General features: G+C 52.1%; 2 protein-coding genes across 2 annotated transcripts; both read left to right on the forward strand.

The window, feature by feature from the left end:
* Positions 1–725: 725 nt before the first annotated feature.
* LOC148590980 (uncharacterized) lies at positions 726–11,435 on the forward strand. Its single transcript, XM_088538194.1, has 12 exons — positions 726–998; positions 1,095–1,116; positions 4,990–5,222; positions 5,647–5,661; positions 6,654–6,673; positions 6,917–7,107; positions 7,371–7,603; positions 9,084–9,098; positions 9,480–9,494; positions 9,932–9,946; positions 10,654–10,668; positions 11,340–11,435. Exons 1-12 carry the CDS (start codon positions 726–728, stop codon positions 11,433–11,435), a joined length of 1,143 nt encoding a protein of 380 aa, XP_088394320.1.
* A 6,157-nt stretch (positions 11,436–17,592) lies between these two features.
* Positions 17,593–18,641, forward strand: LOC148590981 (uncharacterized). The gene is made up of 4 exons (XM_088538196.1): positions 17,593–17,896; positions 18,187–18,446; positions 18,509–18,550; positions 18,621–18,641. Exons 1-4 carry the CDS (start codon positions 17,593–17,595, stop codon positions 18,639–18,641), a joined length of 627 nt encoding a protein of 208 aa, XP_088394322.1.
* The last annotated feature ends 67 nt before the right edge of the window (positions 18,642–18,708 follow it).

The raw sequence follows: 18,708 nt of genomic DNA on the forward strand, positions 1-18,708 counted from the left end.
CTCTTGCAGTCTCAGCCTTTTGGTGATTCTCTGATCCTTACCACTAGTCGGAGCAGGCCTACTCAAGGTACTGCTCAGGTTGGAAAGTTGAGCTGCCCCACAGGGCTGGGCATGGTTTGGGCTTTGTGGAGAGGAGGCTGTTTTGGGCAGGGACAACAGCACCTTTTTTAGCTCTTTTTAAGAAGGAAACTCCATCCCTGCTGGCTTCACAAACCACTTATTCATCTTATTTTCCCATACGTTGCATATATTTTGCAGAGAGAGATAGAAGCGGTAGAGTTTTTGCTTTACCGGACTGTTCGTTGTCAAAGCATCTTTGAGTCCATTGAGGACGACAAGCCGCAAATTGGAGACATCCTATTATTTCCAATGTTGTTTGATCAACCCATTCCTTATATCTATATACACGCCGCTGTTTATTGCGAAGAAGGAGAGGTGATACACTTTCAAAGTAAGTCTGTGGCCTCTTGGTTACTTCTCCAATCCCCAACATGTGTGACAAGCCCCAGCTGAAGGAACTGGGACAGTCCCTGTCTTCCCCCTATAGCACGTGGCAAAACAGCTCCAAAAATCAGACATCAAAGCCACCAGTTTGGCACTGGTGGTTGCCAGGAGGCGAGCTCACTGGGGGAAGGCCAGGCGGTATGGGGCTGGGACGATGGCCCCTGTTTTCCTAATGGATGGCCCTTGGAGCCCTCATTGCCCCCAGGATCGCTGGAGCAGCCATGGAGGCAGTGTTGGCCCTTGCTGGGTTTTCTTTTCCAGACACTGGCGATCCCAAGCACAGTGGCCGAGTCAGCAAGGAAGGGTACCAGACGATGGTAAAAGAACGGGGGAAATGCCAAATCTACCGGAAAAAGAATGGGATTGACCTCAAGGTTTTCAAAGAAAATGTGCGGAACGCAATGAAAATGCAGGCCTCGTACTCGTTCACCAAAAATAACTGCATCCACTTCGCCCTCTCCCTCCTGGGCTTGGTGAAATTCTACTGGGGGGAGGTGAGTTGGCAATTCTGGCAGGGGGCAAGTCTGCCCTGACGGGGCACCCTGTGTTCCATGCGGCTCTCCCAAGCTTTAACGCGCCTTTCCTGACAGCCTGAATTTGTGCATTGGGACAGTGAGTTCTACTAGACGTTGATGTGTCGGTGTGGATGTGCCTCCTGCCCTCATGAGTGCCTCACATGGTAGGAGTGAAAGCAACACGTTCATCCCGAGGTGGTTGTGTTCTGTTGGAACTCTTCACAACAATAAACATTAGGATGTTTACATGTTTTCTCCGGTCTCTCTCACTGTGTCACAGCTTTTCGGGGCCAGGCCATAGCCAAAATATCTCAGGACAAGGGCACACAGCATGGTGGTGCCATCACAGAGGGGCAAGTTATTTGGAGAAGAGATTGGTTCCCGCCTCACTATGACCTCCTTCCAGGTAGTTGCAGAGAGTGGTAAGGTCTCCCTTTGAGGTTCCTCCAGACTCAATAACCCCAGCTCCCTCAGCTGCTCCTCATAAGGTCTGTGCTCTGCTCTGGTCGATGCTGGTGTGTCCTCTCCTGCGGCAAAGGTTGTGTGACCCAAGGCACCCTCGAGGCAGCACGTGGTTTGGAAGAAAGATCCGAGGCCCTTGGGTTACTCTGTGACTTCCCATCAGTGAGGACAGATCTGCAGCAGTGGGGAGTGTTTAGCAGAGAGGAGGATTTTCACTGCTTCGAAAAACGGGATGTTTTAATCAAGTGACTCAAACTAGATGGCAGTGGTCTTAAAAGGGAAAGATAACATAAAAATGGGAGTCCCGTGCTGGTTTTGAGATGGCTTTTGGATCTGGAGGCACGTCTCCAGGAGTGGCCATGTCACCTGCAGCTACTCTTGTAGTTAATCTGTTTAGGTGACAAAAATGGCATCAGCAACTTTGGCTGGCTGATATTTAAAGGGTGAAAAACCTTCTTAGATGTTCTCCGAAGCTCTTTTTTTTTTTTCACTTTCTCTTTCACTTCTGGGAACGTTCAGCATTGGCTGTTTATCTGGCTGAACCAGGAGTTTCCACTCTCCTCCACCCCAAACAGCCAGGAGCGGATGCACTTCTCAACACTGTACCGAACGCAGCGCTCGCTGCCACACGCTGCTCCAGCCCCATCAGGACGAGCAGTGGGAAACCCATTGGACCCCCACTGACAAGGTGAGAGTGCTCCCGGCCCTGAAAAGGGGATGCAACATCACGAGTTGCTGCTGCCTGTATTGAGACTGCTTTGTGTGTGCCTACAAACAGGAGGGTGAGGAAGGAGTATCACAGGCACCAAGCAGCGTTGGGGGAATTTGCACAGAACTGGTGCCTTTTTACTTGAGGAAACAGTCCTATCAGCTAATAGGAGCAGGCACGCTCAAGGGGTAGTGTATATGGAAAGGGATCTGCTACTTTGCAAGGGAAGGAAAGTTGGAGAACCAAGCTGGAGGAGGTTTCATGCAATCTAAAATGCTGTTTCTCTCTTATTTTTACAGATGAGTAGCTCTTTGGTAAGTAAAATGGACTTTCTTGGACTCCCTCTTTTCCAACCTCTCCCCTCAATGAGCAGAGTTTACGGGGACTGGTTTAGCTCGAGGAAAGGACATCCAGAGGTGCGTGGAGGAATGTCCATCACCAGAAGACGGGCTGGCAGCAGGTCGGATGAGGGAGCTGCCCTGGGCTGCTCCGGATGCCTGGGTATGGGTGTGGGCTCTGCGGGCAGGGAGCTCTTTGCATCAGGGACTAGGGACGATGTGTGCGCAGCTAACAGGAAGCAGCAGACACAGCAATTTGTGCAGCACTTTTTATTTTTTTGCAGGGAGGTGCAGGGAGGACAAAATTGGGGGAGGATTCAAGCGAAGTGAAAAGCTTTTTGCCTTTTATTTTTACAGATAAGTAGTGCTTTGGTAAGGAAAAAGGACCTTGTTAGACTCAGAACAGAACAGAAGAAGGTGCCTTCATTTCCCATCCTAGGAGTGAACGCTTCCTCAGATACATCCCGAAACACAGAAAGTCACACCTGGAAATGGGAGGCAGTGCACAGGTTGCTCAGAGGTGGTGGAGTCTCCTCCTCCAGAGATAGTCACAACCCACCTGGTTTTGACCGTGGTGCTCTAGGTGACCCTGCTTGAGCAGGAGGGATGGACTAGATGATCTCTGGAGGTCCCTTCTCACCTCCAGCTTCCAAGGATTCTGTCCTCCTCATGGCTAGTAGGAGCAGGCATGCTGAAGGGATAGTGTGTATGGAAAGGGAGTTGCTGCTTTGCAAAGAAGAAAAGAGGGCAGACCAAGCTGGGGGAGGTTTCATGCAGACTGAAATGCTTTTTCCTTTTTATTTCACAGATGAATATCTCTGAGGTAAGAGAAAAGGGCTTTGCTGGACACCCTTGTTTCCCATGTCTCTCCACAAGGCACCATGAGCAGTGTTTACAGGGACAGGTTTATCCAGAGGAAAGGGCAGCCAGAGGAGCGTGAAGGAACCTCCATCACCAGAGGATGGGCTGGATGAGCGGGGCTGCCTGGGTGCAGATAAAGGACTTGGTGGAGAGTGGACGTTTCCATCAGGGTCTAGGGGCCGTGAGAGCGCAGCTAACAGGAAGCAGCACACGCAGCAATTTGGGCAGCACTAAGCACAGAACGGGGAAATAAGTGCCTTCATTCCCCCTTGTAGCAGTGAACGCTTCCTCGCATACTTCCTGAAACATGGGAAGAATGTGAGGAAAAGGGTCTCGACTGTGGGAGTGACAGAGCACTGGAACAGGTTGCCCGCAGAGGGGATAGAGTCTCCTCTGCTGGAGATCCGCACAGCCCACCTGGACGGGATGCTGGGCAATGTGCTGTGGGTGACCTGCTTGAGCAGGGGGGATGGACTAGATGATCCAGAGGCCCTTTCCCACCTCCAGATTTCGGGGATTCTCTGATCCTTATGGATATTAGGAGCAGACACATTAAAGGCATAATGTGTATGGAAAGAGATCTGCTTTGCAAGGTAAGGAAAGAGGCAGGACCAAGCTGGAGAAAGTTTTCATGCAAACTGAAACGCTTTTTCCCTTTTATTTTTACAGATGAGTAGCTGTCAGGTAAGCAAAAATGGCTTTCCTGGACTCCCTCTTTTCCCATCTCTCTCCTCAATGAGCAGTGTTTGCAGGGATTGGGTTAGCTAGAGGAAAGGGCGACCAGAGGTGCATGTGGGACCCTCCATCAGCAGAGCACGGGCTGGCAGCAGCTCGGATGCCTGAGCTGCCCTGGGCTGCTCCGGATGGCCGGACACGGGTGTGGGCTCTGCGGAGAAGGGGCTGTTTCAGGCAGGGACATGGGATCGGTGAGAGCACAACTGTGACAGCTTGTGCAACTGGCAGGGACAGCGGGATCTTTTTTAGCTCTTTTTAAGAAGGAAACTCCATGCCTCCTGGCTTCACTAAGTATTTATTCATCTCATTTTTCTCATACTTTTTGCAGAGAAGGAGATTGACAATGGAGTTTTTGTTCTGCAAGAGCGTTCATGGTCAGAAGATCTTTGAGAGAATTTCCAGCCAGAACCCACAAATTGGAGACATCCTATTATTTCCATTGCAGCTCGATCTTCCCATTCCTAAATGTATCTGTATACACGCTGCTGTTTATTGCGGAGAAGAAGAGGTGATACACTTTCAATGTAAGTCTGTGGCCTCTTGGTTACTTCTCCAGCCCCCAGTGTGTGTGACAAGCCACAGTTGAAGAAGCCGGGACAGTCCCCATCTTTCCCCTAAAGCACATGGCAAAACAGCTTCAAAAATCAGACAGTAAAGCCACCAGCTTGGTGCTGGAGATCACCAAGAGGCGAGGCCACCTGGAGAAGGCCGGGTAGCCCGGGACCGGGCAGAAGGCCCTCGTCATCCTCATGGATGGCCCTTGGAGCCCTGACTGCTGCTGGCGGCCCTTCCCACGCAAAGGCGCCTTGGTGATCTGCCAGCCATGGCGGCTGTGGGTGGCGCTTGATGGGTTTTTCTTTTCCAGATATCAACAAACAGGGAGGCAAAGGCCGGATCATCAAGGAAGGGTACCATGCAATGGTACGAGAATGGGGGAAATGCCAAATCTTCCGGAAAAAGGATGGGATCAACCTCGATGATTTCAGAAAAGAAGTGCGGAAAGCAATGAACAAGGAGGCCGAGTACTCCTTCGCCACGAACAACTGCATCCACTTCGCCCTCTCCCTCCTGGGCTTGGTGGAGTTCTGCACGCAGCTGGTGAGTGATAATTCTGGCAGGGGACACGTCAGCCCCGCCGGGATGCTTGGCAGCGGGTTGGATGGGAGAGCTGCCCCAGACCGCTCCAGACAGCCGGGCAGGAGTCATGGGCATTGCCGAGCAGGATGGTTTCAGCAGGCGATGAGAGCGCAGCTAGCAGGAAGCGGGCACAGGAATTTGTGCAGCCCTTAGCACAGAATGGGGCAAGGGCTTGAGCAGTGGGATGGACTGGAGGATCTCTGGAGGTTCCTTCCCACTTCAGCCTTACTGGGATTCTCTCATCCTTACAGCTAGTAGCAGGCACGTTCAAGGTTTAGCTTGTGTGGAAAGGGAGCTGCTGCTTTGCAAGGGAAGGAAAGAGGGAGGACCTAGCTGGGGAAGGTTTCATGCAGACTGAAATGATGTTTCTCTCTTATTTTTGCAGGAGAGTAGCTCTGCGGTAAGTTAAAAGAGCTTTGATGGACTCCCTCCTTTCCCATGTGTGTACACAAGGCACCATGAGTGGTGTGTACAGAAACCGGTTTAGCTAGAGGAAAGGGTGACCAGAGGTGCGTGGAGGAACCTCCATCGCCGGGGGACGGGCTGGCAGCAGGTCGGATGAGTGAGCTGCCCCGGGCTGCTCCGGACGCCTGGGCACGGGTGTGGGCTCTGCAGAGAGAGAGGGGCTCTTTCAGGTGGGGATGAGGGGATCATGAACAACTCCACTGCCAGACGGAGCAAGAAGACACAGCAGCATCTGGGCTCTCCTCAGAAGTTTCCTGGAGCTTATTGGAAGGTGTGGGAGCTAGGCAAGGACAACTGTAAGCGGCCTTTTCTTCTTCTGGGAGAAGCTGTATGTAGAGGCAGCTGCCCCTAATGAGCTCTCTTGGTTATCCTTGATCTGAGGGAGGTGGGACCTTTGATCCACACGGCCTTTGACTAGGGTGGCTCAAGCACCCTCTGAGTCGCTGCTAGGGAGATGCCTACATAAGAGGCTGGCCTAGAGCACCCAACTCTCCAAGCACAGGGAGCAGATGCAGCAGTTGTTGTGCAGCCAAATGCAAGATGGCCCCTTCGTTTCCAATCCTGATAGTGTACACTGCCTCAAATCTGGTCATGAGACCATTTCTGGGCTCACACAGAGCCCTTTCCCCAGTAGCTGGTAGAGTTACTACATCAGCCGTGTCAGAGGCCTCGACCCAGACAGGCCCTCTGAGAGCAGATGCAGCTCTACAGGTCTCGTGCTGCTGGGGCTGCTGGGTGGTCAAGGGCCTGGAGCCCAGCTCATATTCTCCTCATCCTGCCTGTGAGGCTGGCAGGAGCACTGGGTGGATTTTCCAAGCCAACAGCTGGATGTGCCAGGGCCAGCCAGGGAAGTTCATGTTGGACATGACTATGGAGGCTCCTCTTGCAACCTCAGCCTTTTGGTGATTCTCTGATCCTTACCACTAGTCGGAGCAGGCCTACTCAAGGTATTGCTCAGGTTGGAAAGTTGAGCTGCCCCACAGGGCTGGGCATGGTTATGGGCTTTGTTTTGGAGGCTGTTTTGGGCAGGGACAACAGCACCTTTTTTAGCTCTTTTTAAGAAGGAAACTCCATCCCTGCTGGCTTCACAAACCACTTATTCATCTTATTTTCCCATACGTTGCATATATTTTGCAGAGAGTGATAGAAGCGGTAGAGTTTTTGCTTTACCGGACTGTTCGTTGTCAAAGCATCTTTGAGTCCATTGAGGACAACAAGCCGCAAATTGGAGACATCCTATTATTTCCGATGTTGTCCTCTCAACCCTTTCCATCTATCTGTAGACACGCCGCTGTTTATTGCGAAGAAGGAGAGGTGATACACTTTCAAAGTAAGTCTGTGGCCTCTTGGTTACTTCTCCAATCCCCAACATGTGTGACAAGCCCCAGCTGAAGGAACTGGGACAGTCCCTGTCTTCCCCCTATAGCACGTGGCAAAACAGCTCCAAAAATCAGACATCAAAGCCACCAGTTTGGCACTGGTGGTTGCCAGGAGGCGAGCTCACTGGGGGAAGGCCCGGCGGTATGGGGCTGGGACGATGGCCCCTGTTTTCCTAATGGATGGCCCTTGGAGCCCTCATTGCCCCCAGGATCCCTGGAGCAGCCATGGAGGCAGTGTTGGCCCTTGCTGGGTTTTCTTTTCCAGAAACTGGCCGTCCCGAGCGCCGTGGCCGAGTCAGCAAGGAAGGGTACCAGAAGATGGTAAAAGAACGGGGGAAATGCCAAATCTACCGGAAAAAGGATGGAATTGACCTCAAGGTTTTCAAAGAAAATGTGCGGAACGCGATGAAAATGCAGGCCTCGTACTCGCTCACCGATAATAACTGCATCCACTTCGCCCTCTCCCTCCTGGGCTTGGTGAAATTCTACTGGGGGGAGGTGAGTTGGCAATTCTGGCAGGGAGCAAGTCTGCCCTGACGGGGCACCCTGTGTTCCATGCAGCTCTCCCAAGCTTTAACGCGCCTTTCCTGACAGCCTGAATTTGTGCATTGGGGCAGTGAGTTCTACTAGACGTTGATGTGTCGGCGTGGATGTGCCTCCTGCCCTCATGAGTGTCTCACGTTGTAGGAGTGAAAGCAACACGTTCATCCCGAGGTGGTTGTGTTCTGTTGGAACTCTTCACAACAATAAACATTAGGATGTTTACATGTTTTTTCCGGTCTCTCTCACTGCTTTTCGGGGCCAGGCCATAGCCAAAATATCCCAGGACAAGGGCACACAGCATGGTGGTGCCATCACAGAGGGGCAGGTTATTTAGAGAAGAGATCAGTTCCCACCTCACTATGACCTCCTTCCAGGTAGTTGCAGAGAGTGGTAAGGTCTCCCTTTGAGGTTCCTCCAGACTCAATAACCCCAGCTCCCTCAGCTGCTCCTCATAAGGTCTGTGCTCTGCTCTGGTCGATGCTGGTGTGTCCTCTCCTGCGGCAAAGTTTATGTGACCGAAGGCACCCTCGAGGCAGCACGTGGTTTGGAAGAATGATCCGAGGCCCTTGGGTTACTCTGTGACTTCCCATCATTGAGGACAGATCTGCAGCAGTGGGGAGTGTTTAGCAGAGGGGAGGATTTTCACTGCTTCGAAAAACGGGATGTTTTAATCAAGTGACTCAAACTAGATGGCAGTGGTCTTAAAAGGGAAAGATAACATAAAAATGGGAGTCCCGTGCTGGTTTTGAGATGGCTTTTGGATCTGGAGGCACGTCTCCAGGAGTGGCCATGTCACCTGCAGCTACTCTTGTAGTTAATCTGTTTAGGTGACAAAAATGGCATCAGCTACTTTGGCTGGCTGATATTTAGAGGGTGAAAACCTTCTTAGACGTTCTCCGAAGCTCGTTTTTTTTTCGACTTTCTCTGTCACTTTGGGAAATGTTCAGCATTGGCTGTTTATCTGGCTGAACCAGGAGTTTCCACTCTCCTCCACCCCAAACAGCCAGGAGCGGATGCACTTCTCAACACTGCACCAAGCGGAGCGCTCGCTGCCACACGCTGCTCCAGCCCCATCAGGACGAGCAGTGGGAAACCCATTGGACCCCCACTGACAAGGTGAGAGTGCTCCCGGCCCTGAAAAGGGGATGCAACATCACGAGTTGCTGCTGCCTGTATTGAGACTGCTTTGTGTGTGCCTACAAACAGGAGGGTGAGGAAGGAGTATCACAGGCACCAAGCAGCATTGGAGGAATTTGCACAGAACTGGTGCCTTTTACTTGAGGAAACAGTCCTATCAGCTAATAGGAGCAGGCACGCTCAAGGGGTAGTGTATATGGAAAGGGATCTGCTACTTTGCAAGGGAAGGAAAGTTGGAGAACCAAGCTGGAGGAGGTTTCATGCAAGCTAAAATGCTGTTTCTCTCTTATTTTTACAGATGAGTAGCTCTTTGGTAAGTAAAATGGACTTTCTTGGACTCCCTCTTTTCCAACCTCTCTCCTCAATGAGCAGAGTTTACGGGGACTGGTTTAGCTCGAGGAAAGGACATCCAGAGGTGCGTGGAGGAACGTCCATCACCAGAAGACGGGCTGGCAGCAGGTCGGATGAGGGAGCTGCCCCGGGCTGCTCCGGATGCCTGGGTATGGGTGTGGGCTCTGCGGGCAGGGAGCTCTTTGCATCAGGGACTAGGGACGATGTGTGCGCAGCTAACAGGAAGCAGCAGACACAGCAATTTGTGCAGCACTTTTTATTTTTTTGCAGGGAGGTGCAGGGAGGACCAAATTGGGGGAGGATTCAAGCGAAGTGAAAAGCTTTTTGCCTTTTATTTTTACAGATAAGTAGTGCTTTGGTAAGGAAAAAGGACCTTGTTAGACTCAGAACAGAACAGAAGAAGGTGCCTTCATTTCCCATCCTAGGAGTGAACGCTTCCTCAGATACATCCCGAAACACAGAAAGTCACACCTGAAAATGGGAGGCAGTGCACAGGTTGCTCAGAGGTGGTGGATTCTCCTCCTCCAGAGATAGTCACAACCCACCTGGTTTTGACCGTGGTGCTCTAGGTGACCCTGCTTGAGCAGGAGAGATGGACTAGATGATCTCTGGAGGTCCCTTCTCACCTCCAGGTTCCAAGGATTCTGTCCTCCTCATGGCTAGTAGGAGCAGGCATGCTGAAGGGATAGTGTGTATGGAAAGGGAGTTGCTGCTTTGCAAAGAAGAAAAGAGGGCAGACCAAGCTTGGGGAGGTTTCATGCAGACTGAAATGCTTTTTCCTTTTTATTTTCACAGATGAATATCTCTGAGGTAAGAGAAAAGGGCTTTGCTGGACACCCTTGTTTCCTATGTCTCTCCACAAGGCACCATGAGCAGTGTTTACAGGGACAGGTTTATCCAGAGGAAAGGGCAGCCAGAGGAGCGTGAAGGAACCTCCATCACCAGAGGATGGGCTGGATGAGCGGGGCTGCCTGGGTGCAGATAAAGGGCTTGGTGGAGAGTGGACGTTTCCATCAGGGTCTAGGGGCCGTGAGAGCGCAGCTAACAGGAAGCAGCACACGCAGCAATTTGGGCAGCACTGAGCACAGAACGGGGAAATAAGTGCCTTCATTCCCCCTTGTAGCAGTGAACGCTTCCTCACATACTTCCTGAAACATGGGAAGAATGTGAGGAAAAGGGTCTCGACTGTGGGAGTGACAGAGCACTGGAACAGGTTGCCCGCAGAGGGGATAGAGTCTCCTCTGCTGGAGATCCGCACAGCCCACCTGGACGGGATGCTGGGCAATGTGCTGTGGGTGACCTGCTTGAGCAGGGGGGATGGACTAGATGATCCAGAGGCCCTTTCCCACCTCCAGATTTCGGGGATTCTCTGATCCTTATGGATATTAGGAGCAGACACATTAAAGGCATAATGTGTATGGAAAGAGATCTGCTTTGCAAGGTAAGGAAAGAGGCAGGACCAAGCTGGAGAAAGTTTTCATGCAAACTGAAACGCTTTTTCCCTTTTATTTTTACAGATGAGTAGCTGTCAGGTAAGTAAAAATGGCTTTCCGGGACTCCCTCTTTTCCCATCTCTCTCCTCAATGAGCAGTGTTTGCAGGGATTGGGTTAGCTAGAGGAAAGGGCGACCAGAGGTGCATGTGGGACCCTCCATCAGCAGAGCACGGGCTGGCAGCAGCTCGGATGCCTGAGCTGCCCCGGGCTGCTCCGGACGGCCGGACACGGGTGTGGGCTCTGCGGAGAAGGGGCTGTTTCAGGCAGGGACATGGGATCGGTGAGAGCACAACTGTGACAGCTTGTGCAACTGGCAGGGACAGCGGGATCTTTTTTAGCTCTTTTTAAGAAGGAAACTCCATGCCTGCTGGCTTCACTAAGTATTTATTCATCTCATTTTTCTCATACCTTTTGCAGAGAAGGAGATTGACAATGGAGTTTTTGTTCTGCAAGAGCGTTCATGATCAGAAGATCTTTGAGAGAATTTCCAGCCAGAACCCACAAATTGGAGACATCCTATTATTTCCATTGCAGCTCGGTCTTCCCACTCCTAAATGTATCTATATACACGCTGCTGTTTATTGCGGAGAAGAAGAGGTGATACACTTCCAGTGTAAGTCTGTGGCCTCTTGGTTACTTCTCCAGCCCCCAGTGTGTGCGACAAGCCACAGGTGAAGAAGCCGGGACAGTCCCCATCTTCCCCCTAAAGCACATGGCAAAACAGCTTCAAAAATCAGACAGTAAAGCCACCAGCTTGGTGCTGGAGATCACCAAGAGGCGAGGCCACCTGGAGAAGGCCGGGTAGCCCGGGACCGGGCAGAAGGCCCTCGTCATCCTCATGGATGGCCCTTGGAGCCCTGACTGCTGCTGGCGGTCCTTCCCACCCAAAGGCGCCTTGGTGATCTGCCAGCCATGGCGGCTGTGGGTGGCCCTTGATGGGTTTTTCTTTTCCAGATATCAACAAACAGGGAGGCAAAGGCCGGATCAGCAAGGAAGGGTACCATGCAATGGTACGAGAACGGGGGAAATGCCAAATCTTCCGGAAAAAGGATGGGATCAACCTTGACGATTTCAGAAAAGAAGTGCGGAAAGCAATGAACAAGGAGGCCGAGTACTCCTTCGCCACCAACAACTGCATCCACTTCGCCCTCTCCCTCCTGGGCTTGGTGGAGTTCTGCACGCAGCTGGTGAGTGATAATTCTGGCAGGGGACACGTCCACCCCGCCAGGATGCTTGGCAGCGGGTTGGATGGGAGAGCTGCCCCAGACCGCTCCAGACAGCCGGGCAGGAGTCATGGGCATTGCCGAGCAGGATGGTTTCAGCAGACGATGAGAGCGCAGCTAACAGGAAGAGGGGACACAGGAATTTGTGCAGCCCTTAGCACAGAATGGGGCAAGGGCTTGAGCAGTGGGATGGACTGGAGGATCTCTGGAGGTTCCTTCCCACTTCAGCCTTACTGGGATTCTCTCATCCTTACGGCTAGTAGCAGGCACGTTCAAGGTTTAGCTTGTGTGGAAAGGGAGCTGCTGCTTTGCAAGGGAAGGAAAGAGGGAGGACCTAGCTGGGGAAGGTTTCATGCAGACTGAAATGATGTTTCTCTCTTATTTTTGCAGGAGAGTAGCTCTGCGGTAAGTTAAAAGAGCTTTGATGGACTCCCTCCTTTCCCATGTGTGTACACAAGGCACCATGAGTGGTGGGTACAGAGACCGGTTTAGCTAGAGGAAAGGGTGACCAGAGGTGGGTGGAGGAACCTCCATCGCCGGGGGACGGGCTGGCAGCAGGTTGGATGAGTGAGCTGCCCCGGGCTGCTCCGGACGCCTGGGCACGGGTGTGGGCTCTGCAGAGAGAGAGGGGCTCTTTCAGGTGGGGATGAGGGGATCATGAACAACTCCACTGCCAGACGGAGCAAGAAGACACAGCAGCGTCTGGGCTCTCCTCAGAAGTTTCCTGGAGCTTATTGGAAGGTGTGGGAGCTAGGCAAGGACAACTGTAAGCGGCCTTTTCTTCTTCTGCGAGAAGCTGTATGTAGGGGCAGCTGCCCCTAATGAGCTCTCTTGGTTATCCTTGATCTGAGGGAGGTGGGACCTTTGATCCACACGGCCTTTGACTAGGGTGGCTCAAGCACCCTCTGAGTCGCTGCTAGGGAGATGCCTACATAAGAGGCTGGCCTAGAGCACCCAAGTCTCCAAGCGCAGGGAGCAGATGCAGCAGTTGTTGTGCAGCCAAATGCAAGATGGCCCCTTCGTTTCCAATCCTGATAGTGTACACTGCCTCAAATCTGGTCATGAGACCATTTCTGGGCTCACACAGAGCCCTTTCCCCAGTAGCTGGTGGAGTTACTACATCAGCCGTGTCAGAGGCCTCGACCCAGACAGGCCCTCTGAGAGCAGATGCAGCTCTACAGGTCTCGTGCTGCTGGGGCTGCTGGGTGGTCAAGGGCCTGGAGCCCAGCTCATATTCTCCTCATCCTGCCTGTGAGGCTGGCAGGAGCACTGGGTGGATTTTCCAAGCCAACAGCTGGATGTGCCAGGGCCAGCCAGGGAAGTTCATGTTGGACATGACTATGCAGGATCCTCTTGCAGTCTCAGCCTTTTGGTGATTCTCTGATCCTTACCACTAGTCGGAGCAGGCCTACTCAAGGTACTGCTCAGGTTGGAAAGTTGAGCTGCCCCACAGGGCTGGGCATGGTTTGGGCTTTGTGGAGAGGAGGCTGTTTTGGGCAGGGACAACAGCACCTTTTTTAGCTCTTTTTAAGAAGGAAACTCCATCCCTGCTGGCTTCACAAACCACTTATTCATCTTATTTTCCCATACGTTGCTTATATTTTGCAGAGAGTGATGGAAGCAGTAGAGTTTTTGCTTTTCCAGACTGTTCATTGTCAAAGCATCTTTGAGTCCATTGAGGACGACAAGCCGCAAATTGGAGACATCCTATTATTTCCGATGTTGCTTGATCTACCCATTCCATATATCTGTAAACACGCCGCTGTTTATTGCGAAGAAGGAGAGGTGATACACTTTCAAAGTAAGTCTGTGGCCTCTTGGTTACTTCTCCAATCCCCAACATGTGTGACAAGCCCCAGCTGAAGGAACTGGGACAGTCCCTGTCTTCCCCCTATAGCACGTGGCAAAACAGCTCCAAAAATCAGACATCAAAGCCACCAGTTTGGCACTGGTGGTTGCCAGGAGGCGAGCTCACTGGGGGAAGGCCAGGCGGTATGGGGCTGGGACGATGGCCCCTGTTTTCCTAATGGATGGCCCTTGGAGCCCTCATTGCCCCCAGGGTCCCTGGAGCAGCCATGGAGGCAGTGTTGGCCCTTGCTGGGTTTTCTTTTCCAGAAACTGGCCGTCCCGAGCGCCGTGGCCGAGTCAGCAAGGAAGGGTACCAGAAGATGGTAAAAGAACGGGGGAAATGCCAAATCTACCGGAAAAAGGATGGAATTGACCTCAAGGTTTTCAAAGAAAATGTGCGGAACGCGATGAAAATGCAGGCCTCGTACTCGCTCACCGATAATAACTGCATCCACTTCGCCCTCTCCCTCCTGGGCTTGATGAAATTCTACTGGGGGGAGGTGAATTGGCAATTCTGGCAGGGAGCAAGTCTGCCCTGACGGGGCACCCTGTGTTCCATGCAGCTCTCCCAAGCTTTAACGCGCCTTTCCTGACAGCCTGAATTTGTGCATTGGGGCAGTGAGTTCTACTAGACGTTGGTGTGTCGGCGTGGATGTGCCTCCTGCCCTCATGAGTGTCTCACATGGTAGGAGTGAAAGCAACACGTTCATCCTGAGGTGGTTGTGTTCTGTTGGAACTCTTCACAACAATAAACATTAGGATGTTTACATGTTTTCTCCAGTCTCTCTCACTGTATCACAGCTTTTCGGGGCCAGGCCATAGCCAAAATACCCCAGGACAAGGGCACACAGCATGGTAGTGCCATCACAGAGGGGCAGGTTATTTAGAGAAGAGATCAGTTCCCACCTCACTATGACCTCCTTCCAGGTAGTTGCAGAGAGTGATAAGGTCTCCCTTTGAGGTTCCTCCAGACTCAATAACCCCAGCTCCCTCAACTGCTCCTCATAAGGTCTGTGCTCTGCTCTGGTCAATGCTGGTGTGTCCTCTCCTGCGGCAAAGGTTGTGTGATCCAAGGCACCCTCGAGGCAGCACATGGTTTTGAAGAATGATCCGAGGCCCTTGGGTTACTCTGTGACTTCCCATCAGTGAGGACAGATCTGCAGCAGTGGGGAGTGTTTAGGTTTAGCAGAGAGGAGGATTTTCACTGCTTCGAAAAACAGGATGTTTTAATCAAGTGACTCAAACCAGATGGCAGTGGTCTTAAAAGGGAAAGATAACATAAAAATGGGAGTCCCGTGCTGGTTTTGAGATGGCTTTTGGATCTGGAGGCACGTCTCCAGGAGTGGCCATGTCACCTGCAGCTACTCTTGTAGTTAATCTGTTTAGGTGACAAAAATGGCATCAGCAACTTTGGCTGCCTGATATTTAAAGGGTGAAAAACCCTCTTAGACGTTCTCCGAAGCTCGTTTTTTTTTTTCTACTTTCTCTTTCACTTCGGGTAATGTTCTGCATTGGCTGAACCAGGAGTTTCCACTCTCCTCCACCCCAAACAGCCAGGAGCGGATGCACTTCTCAACACTGTACCGAACGCAGCGCTCGCTGCCACACGCTGCTCCAGCCCCATCAGGACGAGCAGTGGGAAACCCATTGGACCCCCACTGACAAGGTGAGAGTGCTCCCGGCCCTGAAAAGGGGATGCAACACCACGAGTTGCTGCTGCCTGTATTGAAACTGCTTTGTGTGTGCCTACAAACAGGAGGGTGAGGAAGAAGTATCACAGGCACCAAGCAGCATTGGAGGAATTTGCACAGAACTGGTGCCTTTTACTTGAGGAAACAGTCCTATCAGCTAATAGGAGCAGGCACGCTCAAGGGGTAGTGTATATGGAAAGGGATCTGCTACTTTGCAAGGGAAGGAAAGTTGGAGAACCAAGCTAGAGGAGGTTTCATGCAAGCTAAAATGCTGTTTCTCTCTTATTTTTACAGATGAGTAGCTCTTTGGTAAGTAAAATGGACTTTCTTGGACTCCCTCTTTTCCAACCTCTCTCCTCAATGAGCAGAGTTTACGGGGACTGGTTTAGCTCGAGGAAAGGACATCCAGAGGTGCGTGGAGGAATGTCCATCACCAGAAGACGGGCTGGCAGCAGGTCGGATGAGGGAGTTGCCCTGGGCTGCTCCGGATGCCTGGGTATGGGTGTGGGCTCTGCGGGCAGGGAGCTCTTTGCATCAGGGACTAGGGACGATGTGTGCGCAGCTAACAGGAAGCAGCAGACACAGCAATTTGTGCAGCACTTTTTATTTTTTTGCAGGGAGGTGCAGGGAGGACCAAATTGGGGGAGGATTCAAGCGAAGTGAAAAGCTTTTTGCCTTTTATTTTTACAGATAAGTAGTGCTTTGGTAAGGAAAAAGGACTTTGTTAGACTCAGAACAGAACAGAAGAAGGTGCCTTCATTTCCCATCCTAGGAGTGAACGCTTCCTCAGATACATCCCGAAACACAGAAAGTCACACCTGAAAATGGGAGGCAGTGCACAGGTTGCTCAGAGGTGGTGGAGTCTCCTCCTCCAGAGATAGTCACAACCCACCTGATTTTGGCCGTGGTGCTCTAGGTGACCCTGCTTGAGCAGGAGGGATGGACTAGATGATCTCTGGAGGTCCCTTCTCACCTCCAGCTTCCAAGGATTCTGTCCTCCTCATGGCTAGTAGGAGCAGGCATGCTGAAGGGATAGTGTGTATGGAAAGGGAGTTGCTGCTTTGCAAGGAAGAAAAGAGGGCAGACCAAGCTTGGGGAGGTTTCATGCAGACTGAAATGCTTTTTCCTTTTTATTTTCACAGATGAATATCTCTGAGGTAAGAGAAAAGGGCTTTGCTGGACACCCTTGTTTCCCATGTCTCTCCACAAGGCACCATGAGCGGTGTTTACAGGGACAGGTTTATCCAGAGGAAAGGGCAGCCAGAGGAGCGTGAAGGAACCTCCATCACCAGAGGATGGGCTGGATGAGCGGGGCTGCCTGGGTGCAGATAAAGGGCTTGGTGGAGAGTGGACGTTTCCATCAGGGTCTAGGGGCCGTGAGAGCGCAGCTAACAGGAAGCAGCACACGCAGCAATTTGGGCAGCACTGAGCACAGAACGGGGAAATAAGTGCCTTCATTCCCCCTTGTAGCAGTGAACGCTTCCTCACATACTTCCTGAAACATGGGAAGAATGTGAGGAAAAGGGTCTCGACTGTGGGAGTGACAGAGCACTGGAACAGGTTGCCCGCAGAGGGGATAGAGTCTCCTCTGCTGGAGATCCGCACAGCCCACCTGGACGGGATGCTGGGCAATGTGCTGTGGGTGACCTGCTTGAGCAGGGGGGATGGACTAGATGATCCAGAGGCCCTTTCCCACCTCCAGATTTCGGGGATTCTCTGATCCTTATGGATATTAGGAGCAGACACATTAAAGGCATAATGTGTATGGAAAGAGATCTGCTTTGCAAGGTAAGGAAAGAGGCAGGACCAAGCTGGAGAAAGTTTTCATGCAAACTGAAACGCTTTTTCCCTTTTATTTTTACAGATGAGTAGCTGTCAGGTAAGTAAAAATGGCTTTCCGGGACTCCCTCTTTTCCCATCTCTCTCCTCAATGAGCAGTGTTTGCAGGGATTGGGTTAGCTAGAGGAAAGGGCGACCAGAGGTGCATGTGGGACCCTCCATCAGCAGAGCACGGGCTGGCAGCAGCTCGGATGCCTGAGCTGCCCCGGGCTGCTCCGGACGGCCGGACACGGGTGTGGGCTCTGCGGAGAAGGGGCTGTTTCAGGCAGGGACATGGGATCGGTGAGAGCACAACTGTGACAGCTTGTGCAACTGGCAGGGACAGCGGGATCTTTTTTAGCTCTTTTAAGAAGGAAACTCCATGCCTGCTGGCTTCACTAAGTATTTATTCATCTCATTTTTCTCATACTTTTTGCAGAGAGGGAGAGTGACAATCGAGTTTTTGTTCCGCAAGAGCATTCATGGTCAGAAGATCTTTGAGAGAATTTCCAGCCAGAACCCACAAATTGGAGACATCCTATTATTTCCATTGCAGCTCAATCTTCCCACTCCTAAATGTATCTGTATACATGCTGCTGTTTATTGCGGAGAAGAAGAGGTGATACACTTTCAATGTAAGTCTGTGGCCTCTTGGTTACTTCTCCAGCCCCCAGTGTGTGTGACAAGCCACAGGTGAAGAAGCCGGGACAGTCCCCATCTTCCCCCTAAAGCACATGGCGAAACAGCTTCAAAAATCAGACAGTAAAGCCACCAGCTTGGTGCTGGAGATCACCAAGAGGCGAGGCCACCTGGAGAAGGCCGGGTAGCCCGGGACCGGGCAGAAGGCCCTCGTCATCCTCATGGATGGCCCTTGGAGCCCTGACTGCTGCTGGCGGCCCTTCCCACGCAAAGGCGCCTTGGTGATCTGCCAGCCATGGCGGCTGTGGGTGGCCCTTGATGGGTTTTTCTTTTCCAGATATCAACAAACAGGAAGGCAAAGGCCGGATCAGCAAGGAAGGGTACCATGCAATGGTACGAGAACGGGGGAAATGCCAAATCTTCCGGAAAAAGGATGGGATCAACCTTGACGATTTCAGAAAAGAAGTGCAGAAAGCAATGAACAAGGAGGCCGAGTACTCCCTCGCCACCAGCAACTGCATCCACTTCGCCCTCTCCCTCCTGGGCTTGGTGGAGTTCTACGAGCAGCTGGTGAGTGATAATTCCGGCAGGGGACACGTCCGCCCCGCCGGGATGCCCTGCGTGGGTATCCCGAGCTTTACTGCGCTTCTCCTCGGCAGGTTGAGGTTGTGGATTCGGACAGCCAGCCCAGCTCGACATCGGTGAGTGCCTCAGGGGCATGAGGGGCGCCCGGCCGTGCCCCCTGCCCCTCATTGCCACCTCGCGTTGCAGGAGCGCAACCTCCTGGTGTGAGCAGCTGCCTGGCGTCCCGAGGAAGCCGGGTCCAGGTGGAGCTCTGCAGAGAAATAAACGTCGGAAT

The sequence above is a fragment of the Tinamus guttatus genome, unplaced genomic scaffold (genome assembly GCF_059628265.1).
Source record: "Tinamus guttatus ecotype Peru unplaced genomic scaffold, ASM5962826v1 Tinamus_guttatus_pri_ptg000942l, whole genome shotgun sequence".
Taxonomy (NCBI): Eukaryota; Metazoa; Chordata; class Aves; order Tinamiformes; family Tinamidae; genus Tinamus; species Tinamus guttatus.